Source organism: Pseudopipra pipra, chromosome 9 (assembly GCF_036250125.1).
Source record: "Pseudopipra pipra isolate bDixPip1 chromosome 9, bDixPip1.hap1, whole genome shotgun sequence".
Lineage (NCBI taxonomy): Eukaryota > Metazoa > Chordata > Aves > Passeriformes > Pipridae > Pseudopipra > Pseudopipra pipra.
This window is the reverse complement of record NC_087557.1, coordinates 15,130,162-15,153,478: the sequence shown is the minus strand read 5'-3', so window position 1 is coordinate 15,153,478 and position 23,317 is coordinate 15,130,162. Positions and strand designations below refer to the sequence as shown.

At 35.7% G+C, this 23,317-nt stretch overlaps 1 protein-coding gene across 10 annotated transcripts in view; it reads right to left on the bottom strand.

Annotated features, from left to right (window-relative positions):
* HFM1 (helicase for meiosis 1) overlaps positions 1-23,047 on the bottom strand; it is a 35,677-nt gene extending 12,630 nt beyond the window's left edge. For 2 of the 10 annotated variants that reach the window (XR_010432736.1, XM_064664754.1), the window contains exons 1-23: positions 22,605-23,047; positions 20,797-20,848; positions 20,178-20,327; positions 19,674-19,795; positions 17,879-18,206; positions 16,883-17,148; positions 15,314-15,361; positions 13,555-13,625; positions 11,281-11,413; positions 10,730-10,881; positions 10,301-10,378; positions 9,996-10,157; positions 9,356-9,556; positions 9,185-9,273; positions 8,484-8,527; positions 8,291-8,392; positions 6,144-6,289; positions 5,652-5,746; positions 4,731-4,864; positions 3,789-3,836; positions 1,663-1,743; positions 941-1,032; positions 12-118 (exon numbers count right to left, since the gene is read on the bottom strand). Coding sequence is in view for 9 of the 10 variants with exons in the window: in XM_064664754.1 (XP_064520824.1) it covers positions 12-118; positions 941-1,032; positions 1,663-1,743; positions 3,789-3,836; positions 4,731-4,864; positions 5,652-5,746; positions 6,144-6,289; positions 8,291-8,392; positions 8,484-8,527; positions 9,185-9,273; positions 9,356-9,556; positions 9,996-10,157; positions 10,301-10,378; positions 10,730-10,881; positions 11,281-11,413; positions 13,555-13,625; positions 15,314-15,361; positions 16,883-17,148; positions 17,879-18,206; positions 19,674-19,795; positions 20,178-20,248 (2,570 nt within the window). In the remaining variant the exon portion in view is untranslated. Of the gene's footprint in view, positions 1-11; positions 119-940; positions 1,033-1,662; positions 1,744-3,788; positions 3,837-4,730; positions 4,865-5,651; positions 5,747-6,143; positions 6,290-8,290; positions 8,393-8,483; positions 8,528-9,184; positions 9,274-9,355; positions 9,557-9,995; positions 10,158-10,300; positions 10,379-10,729; positions 10,882-11,280; positions 11,414-13,554; positions 13,626-15,313; positions 15,362-16,882; positions 17,149-17,878; positions 18,207-19,673; positions 19,796-20,177; positions 20,328-20,796; positions 20,849-22,546; positions 22,570-22,604 lie in introns of those variants that run through there. The other 8 variants (XM_064664752.1, XM_064664753.1, XM_064664750.1 and 5 more) reach the window with 8 other exon arrangements.
* Positions 23,048-23,317: the final 270 nt, after the last annotated feature.

Genomic DNA, 23,317 nt, shown 5'->3' with positions numbered 1-23,317 from the left:
TTTTTTTGTACCTGATAGTTATTTTGTCCTTGTCTTTATTCAAAGTGTTCAGTATTTTCTTTTCATTTGTTCTTAACTTGACATCCAGAAATTCTGAGCAGTTGGAGATCATTGTAATCTGTAGCAATTAGAGTTTTTTATTAATTGTTTTTATGTGCCATTTTTTCTATCACTTCTTCCAACTTCTGTTTTTTAAAAGAATACCTTAAAAATTTTATTGTCTCAACACTAGGAACATGAAATGTTCTTTCTAATACTGACCAACTTTCATTCATTTCCCTATAAGGCTATTATATAACAAAAAGGGAAAATTTTCTTTCAGCTTTTAGATTACTATTTCACCTGAAGTTATCTAAAATTAACCACACTGCTAACACTTTATCACATACAAGGCAAAAACCCCAGCTTTTCCCATCTATTATGTATTTCATTTTACTTTCTTCATACTTTAAGAACAAAAGATAGCCACAAGAAAAGAAGCATTCCATTTTTTCATGGCAAATCACTTCTACAATAGTATTTGCTTGAAAACAAAATGTCTTTTGTGACTTAACAGTAGCAAAAACAACCTGTTATCCGACAGAGGAAAGCTGCTTAAAACAGAAAGACAATTCCTTTAAAACTAAAATCTGTTCTTGATGCAGTTGGTTTTTGCAACAAAAATACTACTAAACCACAAAACAGTACAATGTTTAATACATAAACAGAACAGCTTCAGCAGCTTTCTCTCTCATCTTCATAAGCAAGTTTAGCGAGGGGAGAAAGAGTTGGAAATCAAAAGATCTCAAAAATACCCCAACAGAATTTAATTAGATGCATTCTCTAAAACTTTACATAAACAAAGACTGAGCTCTTTAAAATAAAACCTTCTGCTTCTTATCTTAGATTCTGTTTATAATCAATTGAACATATGTAAATTTTCTTTAAAAAGTTAAATTACCAATTCATTTAAAGTCTCAGTTCCCTTAATTGTGAAAAATTGCTTCACTGTATCAAATGCAATATAATACCACGCCATTAATCTTCCAGTTTCTGTAAAAGAAGAATACACCTTAGAAAATAAATATGCCAAGTTTATTTTAGTGAGCTGGAGGTTTTTTAAGTCACAAAACTAAATTACTTTTCTTATTACAGGCCTCTGTGAGGTTCACCACCAACTCAGTATGTTATTGCCCCCAGTGTCTCAGGGGCATTACTGACCCGATCACGGAGTGGCAGAAAGAACCATGTGCCAGTTAGTTTTCTCCAGTGGAGATTAATTAACACTAACATGCCAGGCAGTGAACTGTGGTTGCTGAGAAGCCAACCACCTCTAGCAGAGGACTGCAGACACGAGCAGATATCGATAAAACCTGTCCTCCACTGCACTGTGACACATCCAATTATCCTGTCAAAATGTTCTGCAATTTTCTCCTAATCTGCAAAAAATTTTCAGCAACAACAAGAAAAAAATCGTTCTTTTAATATTGATCCATGGATAGAACTTCTATGACTTGTTAAAGAAACCTGTTCATATATTCTAGTCAAACAATCTCTCAGATTCTGCTCTCTACTACATTTGTGTACTCCAATTAATGGGTCACAAGAAATGTTGTGACCCTTTGTAGTTCACTACTATCTCAACATCACTTCTGAAAAGCAGTTATTTAAAAGAAGTGTTACCTGTTGGTTTGAAATTATTTGCTTCATCCATCCTGATCAAATCAAAAGATGATAAATCATTTAAGTTCTTCAGACACAGTTCTGTCAAAAATTTGAAAACATCTGTATTTTTAGTACATGCAGAAAAACTACGTACAAATCAGAAACATCATCAAATTGCTCTGAATGTATACCCAAGTAATTCCACTGAACTCAAGAAAAGATTTTAGAATATGATTCTGCTTCTATTAAAGTTGGTGGTTAACTTCTGCCTGGGGAAACTCACGGGACAACCCGACTGTTTTTCAGCAAAGGAAAAGAAATGATGTTGGAATGTAGGCTGCCATATTCAATTTTGAATGACAGATCGGAAAGCCCACAGCATTTATACAAAAGATTTCTGCTGGAGAGTTAACACTTAAACTAGTGTTTAAATTTCAAATTTCAAATTATCTACAAGTATTTATTAATCTTTCATCAGATATTTTCATACTGTATCAGGTGCATTTGTATTTAGTTCACTGAACCTACTGTGTCAGGTATCTGCATAAGGATGACCAAAGTGTTTTAGTTTTCTCTTTTCAAGACCAAGACAATGTTCAGAATTTAAAAGTCAGTTAGAAAAGCACTCAAAGTGATAGTTCCTATAGCAACCAGAAATCATTCACATTACATATGAAATGTATGAAAACAAGTAACTATATACATTACTACAAAATACTTCATGTGTGCAGGGAAGAGGAGCTAGTTTCTGTAAGAACTTTAAAAAGAGGTTGTTTTTAAGATCAAAACACACTTCAAGAAAATACAATCCACACTGAAAAAGCATTTTAAAATGAATTCTTCTACCCTAGCACTAACTGTAGAGGTGGTTTCATACCATGCCTTCTCCCATGAAGGCTTATTTAGGTAGTAACATGCTTCATTACCTCTATTCCTTTCAACCTACATGCCAAAAATAGAAAAGTCCTGATCTAAAAGACAGGAAAAAAGATAGAAAACTACTGAACAAACACATGAACAAGGTAACTTTTTCTACTGATAAGTGCTTCTGTTTTAGCTCTGCAAGTCACAGTCAATGTCTCTCCTATTTGGAGACTTCAAGCAGTAGCACTTACACTGTGTTCCTGAGGATGGGCCTTTGGAATCCCTAAACAATAAAAAGCCTTGGCATCCTTCCACCAAGCCCAACATCAATCACAAATTTTTCCTACACAGTTGTGTAAAATGTAATAAATATGGAAGTGGAGTCCAAGTACAAGCTCTACAAATTTCTGGTTGTGTATCTGTCCATGTTTTCATGTACCAGACCCTCTTCCAGATACTTAAGTTCCAAATGGTCCAGTACACAAATGTACAGAACTATGATGGACACAAGGACTTTCACCGATGACAGAAAACTGTACTTGTAGATTTGCAGAACTTGACAGCAAGTAGTCTTTAATTAATATACTCGTTTTTGATCTACCAGAAAACTTAATTAAAATAAATTAAAACCAAACCAAAACCAAACCACTCAAAGAGAGTTGTATGCTATTTCTATATTTAAAGATGAGAGGCACTGATTCCCAAACTATTTAGTCAGCTGTATGTTTTCTAATGGAATTGTAAATAGCTGAAATGCAGTATTAAGAAAAAGTCAATAACTGGATTTTATTCAAGTCTTAGCAAAAAAGCCTTTTAAAATCATGCAATTTTAAACTGTGTCTGAACAAGGTAAAGATGTTTATCTTTTACGTGCTTTGTTTTCAAAGCTAAATTTGAAGGGAAGATGACAATTTCTAAAAAGGACTTTCTTGAAAGTATGTCAATAGATATTAATGAAAGTAAATGAGATCAATCAAAGGAAAATTAGGAAGAATGACAAGCAATCAAAATTAAAGTGCTCTGCTCCATATTTCTGAGCACGTATATGAAGACCAGATAGGTAAAAGCATTTAATTATTTTCCCATATACAAGAAAAACAAAATGCACTTATAGTCTTTCAAAAGTATTAATAATTTAATAAAATAAATAACAAAACATAGTAAATTACATTTGTTTTGCAAATGGATCTATTGAAATTAATGGAGATATACATATAATGAGAGAATCTGCTCTAAAACATAACATTTTACTGAAAAAAAGCTGAAAATTTCACACTTACCTTGTAATTTTGCTTCAATTCCAATTTTATCCAATCCAGGTGAAAAACCTTCATGGAAAAGACAAAAGGTGTTTTAACCTGATGCAATTATACACTTCCTCCTCAATATCATCAGCCATCAAAACTGATTTGCTGATTTTTGGGAGCCAGATAAATACCCCAAAATAAAAAAGGTGTAGTTATTGCACTGCTAACAAGTCAGAAGCCTTAGAGAGTGGAACTAAGTAGCAGTAAGTAGCTTTTGGAACAGATGTGCAAAGGTAAAAGCTGCAGATATTCCCCATTGTAAAATATCAGTCCTAGAAGTTGCGGAAATGTCAGTAGCAACTTCCCAGGTACAGTTTTCCCATTTAAGAACATAGAAAGCCACCTAAATTGTAACATCCATACAAGTAGTAGATGTACTATGTTCCAGCCCCAGCTATAAATCCTTATAAAAAACTGTCTCCAGCAAGTGTCCAATGACTTCAAAATCAGCTGTAGAGCAAGTGGGCAGGAACAAAGATATGGTCAGGGATGGGGACCAAGATGATGTTCTGGACAAGACAAACTGAAGAAATTGGAATTAATACTACTGAAGTTTCATTCTAGAAAAACTATGAAATATTAGACTCTCTTTTTTTCTTAGCAGTAGATTACATATTCAGCACTGAAAAATACATTATGGCTTGATACAGCATAAATATATGGCCCAGTGTATTAAGAGCAAAAGAAATACACTATGAAGCTGTAAATGGCTCCTTCATGATTTTTAAATGTTATACCATGATAAAACTCCCACTACTTATGTCAAAGCAACAAAATATTACAGGCCATATTGTACATCTTGTTTTCATCTTGTTATGAAATAACAGTCCATAAGAAAATGACAGAAACAAATAATATGGACCTAACACATCCTAGCATGATAATTTAGATAAATTTAAAAAAATAAAAACAAACCATAATGAGTTGGATTTTTTAAGGCTCTAATGTACAAGAAGGTTGATCGTATCCACTCCAAAGCTACAGTGACATCTGTGACAGTGTGTAGCACTATTTCTGCATTTAAGTGCTCAACAAGATGCCTGTGCAAGCTAATGCAAAAAAACAGGAGTTAAGTACCCATTAGCAATACAAAATTATCCATTAGCAATACAAAAAGTGCTAAAACTATTTTTGGGGAAGAAACAAAAGCAAACAAACCCCTCCTCCAAAACTACATCAACTGATCACTGTAATCAGCGAAATCAATAGAAAACAGTAAAGGTAATGTAAATAATCAACAATGTAATTTGTTTATTATGGCATAATGTCCAGCAAGGAAAAATAAACTGTCAACTGTGAAGTTTCACATTTATTTAGAAAACAAAGCTAGAAACATTTAAAAGTTACAGCATAATGGTGATATTCTGTATATATTTGAAAATTAAATGTTAACAAAATTACTCGCAAAAAAATTCCTATTTTACTCTTTAATGTCTTAACTTCCCTTTCTCTTGATAATGTGTTAAAATCAAGTGAATTCTTGTAGGTCGAGTACTTCCCAGACTCTATTATCTAAAAATTCAGAGACATGGTCTGGGTTCAATTCTTGCTTTTTGTCTTTGCAATATGAACTATTTCAGTTTCTTCAGTTTTCCAGCAGGAATTTATATAACTATTTTTTTGTGGTTGAGTTTAAAACGTTCTAAAGATGGCTCTGACTGATAAAACAGAGGCTGTTAACTCCTGAATAGCTTAATTTGATTTTCCTTAAATTTTTCTTGATTTCTTCTAAATTGACCAAATAAACACCCTAAAACCCACCTGAAAAAACACATTCTGTGGAAACTATGAAACTCTGCTACCATCTATAAAGTCTTATAAAAATTACTTAGTTACCTGCTCTCTATTATATCAGCACCATTTAACATCTGAATATACCTCTGCCTTGTGCTCACACGAGTCATAATAACTGCTGTAGCTGTAGTGTCAAACTGAAAAATAAAACCACAAATAAAAGCTCCTCTATAGTTCTTAGAAAAAAAAAATCCATTTGAATATGTATCAGGTATCTGTTGAGTCCATTAAAACTGTTTTCTTCAAATCCTGGTTGAAATAGCTATTGTTTGCCAGCTTCCCACTATTTCTCTAATCCCCACTGACCATGTAACTGAAATGTAATCTTTAGATCTTTTTCCACTTTTTGGTGGACCATACAAAAGCAAACAGATTTCTTTCTCAATTAAGAAGTTACCCAGGAGTAATTTAAGTATCAATAACAACCCTTTAAAACCCAAATGCTGCAGTAAAATTATTGGCATTGTTGTTTCTTTGTTGAGAATAGTTTCTACTAATCTATGGACAGCACCAATATATAGAGCATTAACTTACCTGAGGCCTTCCAGCTCTCCCAATCATTTGCAGAATATCAGTTTCACTGTACTCTTGAAACACTCCTCCAACATAGTGCATTGTGGATTTTATAACCACCAGGTGTGCAGGTAGATTGACTCCCATAGCTAAGGTGCTGGTAGTAACTACATCAGAGCAAAGTATATGAACACCATCGAAATGTCCTGGCAGACACTCAACAAGCAGCAAATAAGTGACTTAAGTCTTGATGCCTAAGAGCTGTTAGTTTCTAGTGGAATCAGTGGGCATTCTGCACCACAAAGGATTTTATGTAGATTACAGACAAGTACTTACATAACAATTTCCTGTGTACCTGATCATCAGCATCATTTATTATCGAGTTCTTTAACAATTTACATCCTAGATACTTTTATTTAAACACTCCTTTACATTTGGAGATAATCCATAATCCAATCCACCCTCAATATTACAGACACACAATGAAGAAACATTATTTCCTATTTCTTCATGTATAGATATTTGAATACAGCCATTACTTCATCTTGGTTAGTAGTGGTCAATATCTCTAAGATGTATTTTAAGTCATCAGTCATTAGCATTGTTTATCCATAGTGCCGAACCAAAATCACCACCAACACTATCACAGCACTTTACCAACACACGTTCTCACATGGAAAACACCAGTCAAGTGTGTGGCAAACTATCCCACACTCATGTTTGTGATTCACTTCCTCTAAAGAATATATGGGATGGCGAGAATTTAACATAGAAAGCCAACTGATATTACTAGTCTGCTAGGACAACAAAGTATTAATGAAATTTCCAATTCTTGAAATGAAAATTAAAATTATTACTTACGAGTTTTTCATATTTTGATAGTATGCAAAATGGGAAATCTGTCAAAACAAAAGAACCTAACCATAAAAAAAGCCGCAAAGAAAGATTACTTACCAGTGCAATCAGAGCTTCAGTCCATGTGTGTGTGTATATATAGATATACATGTATACACACACATATTGTGAGTATAGAGATATTCTACTCCAAAACCAAAAGATTTCTTTCCCTTTGCAGTAGCTGTGAAAGGTGTGTTAAAACCCTACCTCCCATCATGCTCACAGAGCTATGAAGTGGAATACGCTCCATACTCTTTCAGTTTCCCCTGTTATAGAAATGTAATTCTAGTATCTCAGATGATTCTGAAATATTCATACAAACTACAAATTTCAAAGGACTTAAGTACCAATGAGCAACTTTGCCATGTGATAGTCCACATGTATGTTCACACTGTGCTCAGCTGTGGCACAGGGTCTCAAAGCCATTTTTGCAAAGAGCAATCATAGAATTAGTCTCCTGAGATTTCAGAAATGGCACCAGAGCTGACAGCCACACACGGTGCAGCAGGCAGCCAAAGCACAGTAGATTGCAGGGATGCAGGGGCCTTTTATTACCATGGACATTGCAGCACTAGAAAGGTTTCCAGATCACAGTAAGGGTATCTACCTTACATTTTCATAGCAAGTCATGACCATTGTAACAGGAAAGAAAAAAATCCATGAATCTTTCAGTGTTGTACATGAACTACACAGACAATTCTCCATAGGCTCTGGATCTTTTGTTTACAGAAAAAGAAAGCCTGGATGAAATGCGACAATTATGTCTCAGATACCTTCTCATTTCATGTAACAACAGTTGGAGTAGTTCTTAAGAATCTCTTTATCAGTCACAACACCTTGCATGGGAGTTTGAAAATAGTATCCTGCCCATCTAAGAAGCATAAATATACAAGATTACCTTCTGGGAGGCCACTGCTTCAAAAGACCCAAAGAAAACATCATGTGAACTCAGACATACAAGCACAGAGCTCCACCTCAATGGGATGACTCAATGGTAGGAAAAAGAAATGGGCATGGCCAGACCTATACGGACATATGAGGGAGGATAACCTCCATGCACAGTGAAAAGAAGTTCTATGGTCTTTAGTAACAGTGCATATATAATCTCAGAGGGTAAAAGTGCACATGAAACAGAAAAAAACCTTTATCTGGATTTCACAAATTCCAGAAGTTTAACAAACTATAAAATCATAAAATATTACCACTTCGAAACTGCAGTCTTCTTAGGATATATAAACGACATTTGGACTTTCAAAGTTAAATTTACTTACAAAGTACTGGCAAGTCTCCCGCAGTAAAAGCCCCTTCAATTACTTTTCTGTCAGAGATCTCCATACCCGCATGATGATAAGCCACACCACACATTAAAAGATCTGACAATGAAATCATTACATGCATCATTTAACCAAGTTTACTCAAGCAAGTATTCATTCACAGAGCAGAGAAGGAGTAGGTTATATTTACCTCTCAGTTTGGAGTCTTTCAATGAATTTGCAAACCTCTGTAATCTATGCAACACAAACAAAAAAATAATATTAAAAACTATATATTCTTTGGGTATTTTCAACCACTAACTTTCCCATCTTCACAGAGGGAACAGACTGACTCTCTGGGGCAGCTATTGTAGCCTTTCCATCCTAGTCATCTTTCAAAGTCACAATCTACAATCCTTATGTGTTGTTCACATAAGGCAAATAAGATCATGTTTGAGGTCCAAAATCAGGAGGTAGCTTCTGCAGCTCCCATAATTAGGCAACCCCAAAGTAAATAATAATTAATATAGCTGTATTTATTAAAGGTATCTGATAATACAAAGACATTTTATGGCTTGACTTAAAACACTAGTAAGACCACATCCAGTTTAACTATTCATAAACTTGGTGCTTGCACCACAATGCCTTAGAGGCCTGTAAGAATTAACGTTTTTATGTTTATAAAGCAGATTTGAGAAACAACTTAATGTTTGTGAAAAGTACCCTAAAAATCTGAGAAGCAAATAAAACTTCCCAAGAAGAGTGCCAATTTACCAAAAAGAATGTCAACTGTGAAGATTTTTTTGCACACTCCTCTGCTAGAAATGGTATTAGCTCAACAGCTTTCCTCACAGAAGTCACAGGTTTACTAAAATATACAAACACTTATTAACAACCCAAATAGAAAAATACCTTTGTTTCTGTTCTATACTCAGTAGAAATTTAGCATCTTTTGCAAAAACAGAAGCAGCCTGCTGTACTCCTTTTCTTGTGGCACAAAACTATAAACAAGAAAGGGGTTTTTTTGAATCAACACTTTTAAGAAAGAAAGAATTTCAAATGCAATTAAAAAAGCTGCTCTACCACAAGTGCTGGTTTTTGTTCTGAGTATGTTTGTATAATACTAGCTATCTTGTAGTTAAGAGTTAAGTCAAATTTGAATTCTGTCTGATTGTCACTGCAAGGAAAACCAAGAACAACTTTGCGTAGCTTCACTGGTCGTTGATCCTCATCTATTTTCAGACATACAGCAGGCATCTTGCTGTCTGAAAGCCATTCTGCAATCTTTAAAAAAGAAGACAGAACAGAAATTATAAATTTCTTCTTTTAATCATGTTCCTGCTCTAACAGCATCACAGAATAATTAACTTAGCTTTTTTGTCACATATAAACTATTAACACATTTGACATTGCTTTTATCACTAAAATCAGGTGAGGTTCTGCTTTCTATGGAACCAATATAACTTGGACTGAGATCTTGAGTCTGTTGTGATTTGTACTTAAGAAGCAAAAATCACAAACAGAAATCTAAAACTGAAGCATGTCCATACTTGGCTGATAGCTCCATATGGCTGAAGGTAATTTGTTACATAGCATCAACCTCACAGCTGTCTTTGGCTGACAGCTTCAAAATTACAAATTTTGTTATCAATCTGAAATTGCAATTCCAGATAAATTTTATAAAATACAACTCCATTGATCAAAATACAAAGGTAACTCTTACATCTTCAGTGTTTGGTATTGTTGCAGAAACAGCTACAAATCTCAAGGGAGGAATAGTGTCATGCTTCTCTAACAGATGCCAAAGAGAAGACTGAATAGTCTTCATCCGACTGACCACAACTTCTAACGTTGCGCCACGGCTTTCATCTTTTATAACGTGAACCTAGCAGGAATTTCAAAAGACTTGCTAAGTATTTCTCCAGTACCAATCTACACATGTGCTAATAAATCTAGTATTTCCTAAGTTTCCTTCTATCTTCACAAAAGATACAAAACCAGTGCATAAAACCCCATCCTTTTTCTTACCTCATCAATGAGAAACAGTCGTACAAGCTGGACTATAGAATTGTCTCTCCATCTTCTAGTCATGCTATCCCATTTTTCCTTGGAGAAAAAAAATCAACAAAACAAAACAACAACAGAAGGTGAAAGATGTTTTAAAGGCCAACACAGGCTGCAGCAACAGTCCAGGCAGACATGCCTGAAGTTTAACAAATCTTTAAACAGAATCAGTTAAATTAAAGCTGATGCCATGCATGTTTCATCTGGCACATGACTGTATTACTAACTGTTGTTTATACGAACTAACAGGATGCCCAGCGGTGTGCAGGCAAGCATAAGGACTGCAAAATTACTACGTATACAAAAAAAGGAGCTGTCCTAGCAGCATACAATTAGAAGGGTGCTAATGTCTGCTTTTTGTGAGTTCTTGTAAGAAGTGGGATTGAAACCTACTGGTGTAGTGATAATAATATCAGCATGATGTATTTCAAATAAATCATCCATCAGTGTATCTCCTGTCAGCTCCTTGCAGGTGAGTCCAATAGGTCCAAATTTTTCTTTCCAATCCTCAAAACGCTGACTGCACAAAGCTTTTATTGGAGCCACTAAAAATAACACAAAATGATGAAAATTACATCAGGAAAACCAAATCTTCAATTGCACTAAGAATTTGGTTTAGTTTCCTTTACTTCCTTCTTCCCTTCTTGTGTATATCTTGCCCTCTTGGAGGACAAACTGCTTACAAGATTTTCTAATTTTTATTTGTATAGGTAATGCTGAACACTACAATTACACAATGGTGTTAAATATTAATAATAGTTTCAATAGTATCACTATTAAGGAAAACACTAAAAGGAAACAACTTTTTAAAGAATCAGGTAGGTCACAAATTCTTAACATATTTAATTTCAATATTTTTAATGCATTCACTCCAGATCTCTACATCGACAGAATGACAGTTTCTACTGCTGTCACCAAAATGTTTAAAGCTGCATAAAACTTACTGTAAACAACTTTAATATTTAACCAAGGCAGTGGGGCTTCCATGAGTAATCTGGTAATAGCTAGCTCGAACATTACAGTTTTTCCAGAGCCAGTCGGAGCACAAATCACAAAGTTCTTATCTGTATATAAAAGCTGGGAAAGAATTGCAAAGTAGTAAATATAACACAGCTATCCACAGTATCTATTCATACATCCCAAAAGCATTGTCTAGGGGAAAATGACACAAGGAAATTATTATTACGTTGATATATGTAGCCTTCTAAAAATTTTTGTGTTCGATGAGAAGTTACAGCAAAAGAAACATCATTTGCTACACATCTGCCACAGAAATTTAAATGAGATACTGTTCACCTAAGCTTTTATGTAATAAAGTCTGTCACTGTGACAAACAAACCTCCCACTATGTAGCATTAGATGGCATTAATACAGAATCACTGCCAATGTCCACTTGCAATCAAACGTGGGCTCATCAGAAAGAAGTATTTTGTGCTCAAATTCAAAATACAATTTGTTTGCCTTCTGTAATTTGATCTGCATTCAGAATTTCAACATTGGAATATATATCATTTAAACAGAATGTTTAGTTTTCAATAATCGCAAATGAAAATTTTGCATGACTGTGCTTCCTTCTCACACATTCTATCCTCTGCCATCTTAGAAGCCAGGTATGTCCATGTCAGGTTCCTTCATTTTCCTCTGATAAGGTCGATTCTACCTTCCTTCCTTCTCCACAGTGTCACTCACTCATTCAGCCACCCTTCCTCCCTGTAGCATTCTCTGTGCAGCCTTCCTGGCTTCCTTCCTTCCCTCCCAACTCATGCATTCTACTATTCTCACTCTTTTTTCCTTTCCTTCTAGCTGTTAATACTCTAAAGTATTCTATGATTGCTAGGAGCTCACATGGACAAACAGGAATCACCCAGCAATCAATTTATATATAACTGTAGCAATGACTGACACTGACAGTACTGCTGAACAGTTGCAGGAATTACCTGTGTTCATTTACCATTGTCAGTTCTCCAATGCTCAAAAAAAAAATAATCAATGAAGTATGAATGCTATATGAATACAAAATTTACCCTGATTTTTATTAAGTAATCCTTTGTAACATTCACTGTGAATCAATCAGAGAAATTCTACCAAGTTGAGTGCTTGCAACTTCTTGGAACCAGAGCTGCTACCAAGTTGAATTTTTCAACCTTAACCAATTTAAAAAAATATGCACACTCATTATCTTTTTAAAATGCCAACTTCTTCTTGACTTTTTTTAACAACGCCATGTCATACACACGACTGCTAAACAAACTTCATCCTTACTGGCACTTATAAAAAATTTTGTATTTAGGAGTACTAATACATGAGCTGTACCAAAAAAACCCAAAACAACTATTGTCCCAATAACTTTTTTGCAACTTTGATGAAAGTAAATCTTGCTTACAGCTGTGACTTCCCTTTATTCTAAGAACAAAGAGTCACAGAAAATTATTTTACAGGCCAATTCTAATTCTCATCAGAAAATAAACACAAATTTGGAACTAAGGAAAATATTCTAAATCTATGCATAATACTAAAAATTTAAGGCAAAACGGGGAAAATACATTTCTCCATATCATTTAAATACAAGATCATTCTGCTCACGTAAGCATCATTCTTAAAATCCCTCTTTTTATAAAACATTACCTGGTGAATACAAAATTCAAACAAAAGCATTTGCAACAGCAAAAGTAGCTTAGAAACATGCTTAGAAACATTTGTGAATGACACTGGGATTTTCCTACAGTTGAATAAAAATTCCAAATGCTCTGTTGAAGACTCTGATGGAACTCTGATATGTTCTCTTTGCAACAGCTATAATAAAAGCTTTCTCAGTTTTTTCAGCTTTACTTTCAAATAAGTTTTAGGTTTTAAAGAAAGAGCATAACTGATAAGAGGGGCATGGACAAACGGCCCTTCTCCAAAAGGAGAACCTTCTCTCAAGTTCTGCTTTTCTTAATCTTCCTGTGAAAATCATTAACAAAATATTACTAATCTGTATAAATAAATATAAATATAATCCACATCTTCACACAAATGTATTTTATGCTGAGAAAAAAAATTTTAAAAGTTTTTCTCATCTCTTCTCCCAGCTAAGCACAGCCCTGATCAACCATTCCAGGAAGAGGTTCTAGATATATTACAGTTTTCCAATCCCTTTTATGTTCTGAATATCAAATTATCACTTATATTTATCTACAAAGTACTACTTGCAGTCACAGTTACTGTTCTATACTTACATCATCCAAAGCTTTAGACTGTGCATAGTTAAAATATGGGAACTCCTTAAAAATACTTCTAAATTGGGTTGCTTGACGGCATTAAGGAATTTAAAACATTTGAGTGAAAATTATAAAATTTATTTTAGAACTGCAAATACATCTCTTTCTTGTAATTTAAATGAAAACTTAAAACATATACAGCAATATTTCATAGGCTTGTAAAAAGTTATCTAAAAGTAACCTATTAAATGATTCAGTAGTCTTCTTTTAGATTCTTGGTGTGACATATATTCCACTTCAGTTTAAAAAACATGACCTATTTGAGAGGCCTCAGGATTATACCAATACTCAAGAACTTCCTCCCTGGCACAGGCTTTGTGGAACAGCATACTATTATGGAATGTTGAACTGCAAGGGACAAACCAGATACAAGAGCAAGCAGAACACTGCTCTTAGCCCATTTAAGGTGCCAATGGCCACATGATATTTATAATATAACACTAATTAGCATAATATTCTACCATAATGTTCAGTCATAACAGTAGCAAAGAAATTCATGTATGATCACTTAGTACTGTGGTTTTAAAGATACTTTTCAGTCGCTAATAACGTGTGCTCTTCAGACAACAACATTCTTATCTAAAGCATGCATAAGATGAAAAGAGAGTATTGTGAGTTACAAATCCACATGAGTGAGTTGATCCTTGTCTGGACTTGCACACCGTGACCATCTCGTCAGGCTGAGGATGCACACACAGCCAGACATGACACCAACAGTAACAAGAACTGTGAACTGCTGAGGTCTCAGGTTGATGTTACATTAAATAACTAAAGAAAGAGGAAAAGCTAAAGCAGTAAAGCAAGAAATAAAAGCAGTTAAACATTAAAAGGAGTAAAGTTAAGCAAGTAACATCAGACTAGAGAAAATGGGGATTTAAAAAAAAATTATCTAAATTTTCTCTTTAAATAAGGGAACTATTTTCAAAATGTAGAGCACTAATGATCTGTGATTGGCCAATTCAGAACAACTGAGTCCTTACCCATTTTCAAAATTAGGACACTTTTTAAAGCTACTAACATGAATTTAAGATGCCTAAATTTAGACACTTCCTAATCCTGATATTTAACCTGCCACTTCACAGGTTACTAGAAACAAAATATTGAAAAGAATGCATAAAAAAAAAAAAGTTTGACAGATACAGATGAATGGTCAATCATGTTATATGTTCAAGACAGGGCCAAGAAGGAGGAAAATTATGGTAAAATCTGCATAAAGAACAGAAATATACCATAGGCACACTACAACATAAGTACAGACCAACAAAGAATATGTGAAGTTAATTTTCTCCTGAGAAAACAGGATAGAAAGTAAGATTCAGTTTTCCTAATATTTATTTCCTAAATAATAATTCACTTTTCCTTTATTTAAAGTGTATGGGGATATCTGTGTATATGCATGTTTGCATATAAAATCTTGCGTGAAATATATATTATGCAAATTAAAATTTTACATTTTAAAAATAAAGTTTTGAGGATTAAATTTTAATAAGTTTTCTTAGGAATGAATGATCTGTAAGTTGCCTTATTTTCATTCTATATTTTTAAGTCCAAAGGATAAGCACCTATTTACCATTTGATTCCCAGCATCATGTTACAAATCGAAACTATTACAATGTAATACACGAATACCCAATGGCTACAAATTAAACACTACAGTTTTGTAAATGTAAAGCATTGTAATAAAATCAGTAAATCAGAAGAGCAAATACAAGGATACGTATTTCTGTAACAGCCCTCAAAATTTCCAATTTTCTTTCTGTAGTTCCTAAAGAAATAGAAATAGTAAATTTATCAAATCAGATCTTTTTTCAACCAATAACCATGAAAAATATTTTCCTGACCTCAAGCTATGTGTTCTGCGAGGAGTTCCAAGGTTACAAACAAGGTCTAGGTGATACAGAAGGAGCTGACAGGATAGGACAGGGAGATCCTTTCAAATGAAAGGACCATCACACTGGAGTGTGCTGAACTCACTCCAGTTTAAGGATGTCTTGCATGTACCAGAGGCCCAAGACTTCACGCAGCATGTAGTGCAGCATGTAGAAGGGGATAATTACTTCCCTTAACCTTCTGGCTTTGTTCCCACTAACGAAGCCCAGGATGCTGCTGGCCTTTGTTAGTGCTGGGGCACACTGATCGTTCATGTTCAGCAAGTTGTTCACCAGACCCCAGGCACTTTTCCACAGAGCTGCCTCCAGTCAAACCATCCCAGGGGAATCCTAGGGGTTCTTCTCTTTCCCTGCAGCAGGACTGTGCATTTGTTCCTGCTGTTTTTCATGAGATCACTGGCAGCCCCCTCCTCCAGGAGAGACCCCTGCAGTACTGCACTGGTAGCAGGCACATGGGCAGAGTGTGACCCAGTAACCACCATCCTCTGAGCCTGGCCAAACATTTTCAGACCCATGCAGTGGTCAATTCACTGCTACTGCCCTAACTTGGACACAAGAATGTTGTGGAAGATGGTGTTTCTCAAACACTCTATGATTCTATGAACACTCCTGCTGAAGGCAAAGTAAATGACATCCACTGCTCTCCCCTCATCCACAAATTTCAGTACCATTGCTCAATAAGGCAATCAAACAGGAATCATACTTTCCATTCCTGGCCTGTCTCCAAATCCCATCCTAAGCCACAGCTCTGCCCTGCATTTTTCTGCTAGAAGTAATTTTCTATTCCATATTTCTGAAGCAGTTAGCCAGGTACACAAGGTACATTCCACAGACGCAGTGAGTCCCTGTCCCAAAAAGTTTAAAATCTAGAAATAAACCACACTTAGCTAAAAACTATTAAAAAACAAAAATTATTCTAAAACAATAATTTATCATTTCATCAGAATTCTAAGCACTTCCCCTAATTTTCTAGATATCTCCTATTTAACATCTATTTCTACAAAGACACAAGTACAAGCTACATCAGAAACAAACATTTCATTTTCAATATCTGGTTTAAAATGAAGATGACACTCTTTACCACATGAAAGGACGAGGCTGCTCTTTTCCAAATTGCTTAGAGGACTGATGTGAAGTGACATTTTCAAATACATTTACATGACTTGGCACTTCTGAAACTGTGAATCTTCTTCATAAATTGTTGAGCCAGCTCACATTAACAATGCAATTAAGTTCCACAGAATTGCAATACATTCTACCAATTTCAGCCAATTATCTCACCTTGAGCTGGTGAGAAAATGTTCTTCACTCTACCTCCGATCTTAGATATCCATTATTGTTATATACCAAAGACAGACTATGGACAATTTTTCTTAAAATAGACTAAAAATAATTACCTGTCATATCCAGAATCTCTGAAGCATTAGAAAATGATTGAAATTTAATTCCATTTTCAGACACAGTGTCCTCATTATTTACTCTATGCAAAGTAAAATCTGAGTCTTTAGTTATTGGAGCATGATGATTATTTTTCCATAAACTTTCTTTTCTCACTTCTTTCACGTTTTCACTTGTATTTAAGCAAGCATCAATTTCTTTCACATCAACAGAACCAGCTTTAAATTCTGCATTTTTGTATGTATAACCAGACTTCTTAAATAAGCTGCAAAAGATCCAGAATTTTCATTAGTTTGTTGTAATGTTACACAGTTAGTCTAATACTTTGAAAATATGTATGTTTGTATTAGAAGCAGAACTAGTAAGATACACTAATAATAAAATTGTATCTAACTTTATTTGATCTGACATAAAAACCTCTTTCAAGATATATTTTAACTTTATTTTCATTCCAGAAAGAACTTGAAAGAATTAACTGCCTGTCCAGCTAGGCTCTGACTCCCAACAGCAGATTAACTTTGAATTTCTGCATATTAAAACCAATAGAGACATACAGGTTCTGAGGAAAGCTCTCCTCCCAAGCAGCACTGAAATCACATTGAGAACTGCTCGAGGAATTTATTGCTGACTGCCTGACCACTGTTCTGAAAAACAAGTGATTGTTGCCTTCTTGCTTGTTACCATGCAGATAAAGAACTCAGAGTAGTATTTTGCAAAATCTTTGTTATCTAACAATTTCTTTAAAACTTAAGCAACAAATCTCACGCTTACTTTTCTCACGAAAGAGGCTGAGCTCAGGTCACATTTAATTAAAGTACTAAAATATTGGCAAAAAGAAACATCTTTTTTCCTTATACTGAAGAAAATTAGTGCCTGGAGCCCTGGAAAAGAGTACCTTCAACTGAAGGATTCAAAACTTTGTGTTAAACAGATTAATCTAAAATAATAATACCATTCTGACAGTGATAAGTTATCAGAGTTGACTAGACATGTACCTTTTTCTTAACACTGAATGGACACTCTCATCATCATCATCACTGTTTTCCGGAAAATTACTTAACACTTTATTTTGTGAAAAATTTGCACCAGGTTGCTGAGAAAACTCTATTCCTCTTTTAGATTTATCTTCATCAGAAGAGAGAAATGATGAAACTATTTTCAGACTTTCATGCTGAAAACTAATTTTCTCTCTTTCTCCTAGACTTAATTGTAGCACTTCTTTTTCAGAGGCTATGCCAAAAGGAACAGGTGCTGATGATTTGTCTTCTACTTTTTCAGTGTTACTGTTACATTGTTGTATAAACATCTGGTGCTTTCTCCCCCCTACAAAAACAATAAATTCATATTTATGTTAATATTCATATTCTTATTCATAATCATTTAATCAAATATTTTCCAAACCGTATCAGCCAAATTTACATATGTTATATGAACTGATATTTCTATCTTATTGCAAGAACTTTAGTGTATATTTTGACTTATGCTAATGAATGTAATGTATTTGTTGTCAATTAAAAAGTTATAAAAATAGGGTGACTTTCTTTGCTTCCTATACAAAGTAAAGGAGCAAAACTGTTCCTCAGAACTACAAAGCAGTTTGTAGGACAGAACTCTTCACCCTGTCCCAGAATAAAGATGGTCTTTAAAAATGACACAATGACCAAGCTTGAAGTTCCTGGTACAAACAGCTGTGAGATAAACACCGCAGTCTCAACAGTCAGAACTGGTACCAATGCTGGTGACAGGCTGCTCTCACAGCCCTCTTGGCTAATTATCACATTTTGCAAGGTTAGTTCTCAGTAGGATCGGTGTCCTGATCTGGCAGACCAGATCAACAAGCATTGCTGTTGGCAAAAGGAAGGCAAAGGCAGGAGCAGAAATAAGCAACTAAACCTGACAAGATAACAAAACAGTTCTATTCTGCAGTCTATTAATTTCAATGTTATCCATTTGGAAATTTCAAATTATAATGTCCTGTTAGTGATACAACCACAACAGTTCTAATTCTACAAACACCAGAAGGCTTATTTGAGTAAGTAGCTGCTAATGGAATTGCTTGTGCTGAAAGTAGAAAATAAAACAAACCACCTTCTGTTTTAAAATAATTCTTAAATAGAGAATATCATAATCAGCACAGCAGCTAAGAAATGCAGAAATCTGGTTGACAGAGAGAAAGCAACAAAATTCTTTAAAATAAATTTCCTTAAGGTGATTCCAAGCGTCTAGATGGGAGGAATATGCCACTTCACAGCAATTAACAACCAGATTCCAATTTCGCCTCCTGAACAGCAATTTGATAAAAGCCCCAAAAGGGAAGATAAAAGTTAGTTTCATATAAACTCTGTACCTTGGGTGAGAGACAGGTCATCAGATCCATGTGTTAACACTGTGCTCTTACAGCCCTTCCCACTGTGTTACAGTGCTTTGTGAAACAACGTGGAGTAACCGAAATTTTGATTATACTTCTGACCTTGCCCACTTCTGCACAGTAAACCTGTGGCCTGTATATGCCTAAAGAGGACTGTTAAGACTCCAAATACATCTAACACCATCATTCTCCACTAAAATACATTCTATGTCTATACTTGCATACCTAGAATAGCTCATATTTCCCAGCAAAAGAGGAGGAAATATCTGTCACATATTATTTGTTAAGTAATTTCAAATGAACGTAAAATATTATGGTTTAGTTGGACTTTGCAGTGTTATGTTTATGGGTGGACTTGATCACTTTAAACGTATTTTCCAACCTTTCCAATGATTCCATGATTATGTTCTATGATATTTTACCCATATGAGTGTTGGCTGACTTTTTTTCCAGTTCCCTCTGTAACTCCTCTGCAGATGGAATTTCAGCAGTAGCTGGAGCAGGTGCAATAAACCAATTCTTAGGCTCTTCATTTTCTAGATACCTATTTTTAACACACAAATATAAGGTAAAAGCATTCTGTAAGCACCCTCCACAACATCTAGCTCAAAATAACTAATTATAAATAACCTACTGTTTCTATTGCTACAAAATATTCTTATTCTTCAATTCATTTGATTTTTAGTCACATAAAATTAAAGAGGCAAAACTTCTGCTAGCCTCTATTTGTTGTAACCCTAAGATACACCTGCATCATACAATGTGCTTGGAGACATTTCAAAGTATGGGTCATGAATCTGGAAATTTCTAGTCCCATGTTTCTATCAGTAGACAAAAAAGTGAGTCACAAGAATACTACTGTAAAATGATTCAGAGTGTGGAAAATCTTGCAGAACAGTTATATATGTCTAACAATAAAGCTTTACCTTTGTCTCATTTCTGGTCTTTCATAAAATAAATTTTCCAGTGGAAAGACCATGTCTGCAGAGTTGAACATTTTTAGATCAAATGTGAAGTCTCTTAATTTGCAAAGGGCAGCACAAGCAACTGTAAAACCAGAATTACAAGAATTGAACCTGTATAAAGCAATAGGAAGTTTATTAGTTCTAAGTGCCAATATTTTCTAAATTGTTTTCTTTTAGAGCTTTTGCCTGCATCCTTAATTCTTCTTCAAACAGAGAATCTCTGTCCTGATAAAATATGGTTCCTATTACTTATGACTAAAAAATTCCATAGGGCAGCACTTTAAACAACCTTTACACTACTACGATGTGTCTGTAGGAGAAAAGTGGGTAGGACTGAAGATCAAGATAAAGTTTATATTAAAGTATTTAATTTCCAGGTAAAATGCTAATATTCTTTTATACAACTGCAGACTATATACTTTTTTCTCAAATTGTTTCTGTTCTGAAGGAAAAATACATCTTATGATTACAGTCTGACAACCTTTTGCAAAATAAAACTATACTGTTACCCAAAAAGTCAACAATTATTTTAATTTACAAGAAAACAAGATTTTTTTAAACCTACATGCAAATTGCTTACCTGGATAACTGGTGTACAGACCCAACTCCTTAATGTTGTTAACAGGTTTGTTCTGAAACATCAGAAACAGAGATTATTTCTAAACTATTTATAATATACACCAGTCTTAAAATACTCCACCTAATTTAAATGTTTTTCATTTAGCACCAACTGTAGACATCAGACATATTTTCTTTATGCATTCATGTTGAGAAGTTTCACGGCTCTTAATTCTGCTTGAGGACAAGTTTAAAAAGCAAAGATCTTACTAAAAGAATACTAGAGAGATGATTTTTTGACTCAAAAATCTTAGATTCACTAAAACAAATGGTAAAATACTAAATGAAGCTTATAAAGTCCAATAAAGGCCAACTCTGGAGATAAGGTAACAAAGCAAAACTATCTACTTTATCTAGAGAGATATACAAAGGCAACACTTCTTTTACTCCAGCATCTCATCAGTAACACATGAAAAGAATCTTTGAGAGTGCTTTGCAATTAGGACTCAGGTTTACTTTATTACTGTGTACTGTCAGCTGTGAATCAAAAATTTAAAGTATATTTTTCTTTTACAGAATCTGTAAAACTTCAAATATTCCAAAGAGATGCTTCAAACTTAAAACAGAAAACATTTCACAATACCAGGAGAATATAGAGTATGTAATCGAAACTGTCTGTGAACACAGTGAAGAACTTCAAACAAGAAGTCTGTCCATGCCCCTTCTACACAAAGTTTGCAATACCACTTCTGCCAATTTCTGCAACTCCCACTCTGCCAGGTTTTGCCACTTTCCCCTTCACATTATTAAATCTAGAATTTAGAAATCACACTGATAAATCTAACAAAGGTGGTTAATTTTGCCACCATGCTTTTGCGTGCTTTTAATGCCAGTAATCTAAAGCAGGAGTTCTCAGGCTTGGTAGCAGTAGGGGCAGCAGAAAGCATCTATCAGGAACACTATCAAGGTGTTGTTACTGAAGTAGTAATAATCCATGCTGGTGCTTATCCAACTGAATAACCACTGCTCCATCAGCAGAGCTGCGAACACTGCATACCACTATGAAATGGCTTTCCTATCTCAGGTGGGGCATCGCCAATCTATGATTATGCAACTTCCACTTAAGTAGTTCAGATTTATGATTCCCATCCTTGAACAGTCTTTGTTATATTTGTTATATTTGATCTCTCAGAGCTTTATGGCCCCTGCTCTCTATGTCATTTATTCTTTGATCAGCTCCATTTATTCCAATTGCTTGATAATATAAATAAAAATAAGATTCTATGAGAGTCATTCTATGAGACTACGGAAATCTGAAAGAGATGCACTCCTTTGTGCAGCTCTGCATTCATCCAGCTGCTCACAGGATGTAAGCTGGGACATCCCTCTCAAAATCTCCAGACAAGCAATAATGAAAAGTCTCTTGGACTTTTAAAAGAAGAAAGAACAAAACAAAAAAGGTCGGGGTGTGGTGGTGATGGTGGGAAGGAGCCCAAAATGTCCCCACAATGGAATAAAGGATAATAAAAGGAAAGGATAATAAAGGAAATAAAAGGATCCTTTCCATATGCTCAATACTGTTTGACTGCACAGGTAAAAGGCATATTCCAGGCGGCAGAATGAGGGAGTAGGTGTTTGCAGGAGCAGCACGGACCATTGATTCACATTTACAAAAAGGTGTCTGCCAAATCCTGTGAGCAAAGACCTCTCATGTATCTGCTTTAAGAAACACCTCACTACGAACACTACAGGCCACAAGGGGTTTTGCTCACTTTTGAAGCCCCTTTACTTTTCACCCTCCTCCTAAGCCAAGTCCTTTCCTCAGATCACCTCAGTGCTCTCTCCCGGGGCACAAGGTGAAGCTCGCAACCTTCCCGAGCGCTGGCCCAAACAACCCGCGACTGCGCACTCCCAGTCCTGGTTCCGGTGCCCCAAAGATTCAGATCCCCAGCTCGCTTGCACTTCTTCCCGGGCTCTGCGAGCCCCTCAGAGTCAGGCTTCCTCTCCCTTCACTGAGGAAGCAGAACCTGCGAGCGCCGCTCCCACCTCACCGACAGCGCCTCCCGCCGCCAACACCGTGTAAAATGGCGGCCGCGGTGGGGCCGCGTGGAGAAACCGCCTCAGCCGGGCCGGCGGGAAGCGGCGATGGCCGCCCGCGCCTCCCTCCGCAGTGTGCGGGGGCCGGCCGGCGTCCCCTCCAGCTCAGGGGCTGAGAGCTCCCGCCGGCGTTCCCTGTTCCCTCCCCGCTCAGGGGCCGAGGGCTCCCGCCGGCGCGAAATGGAGGGCGGCAGGCCCGCTCCCCGCCAGCTGCCTTCTCTCTGAGGGGCGGCCCGGCCGCGGCACCTGACAGACCCCGCTACTCGGAAATCCTGCAGCGATAGGAAGGGATGGGGCTAAATTCCCCATATAAATTGTCAAAGAGGAATGTGGAGAGACTCCACTGGTGCAAGATTTAGAGCTTGTCCAAACGTGGGAATTACTCTCTCTTGGAAAGTCCTTACTCACTTCGACCCCGGTATAAACTAGAAAAGGCAGCTGATTCC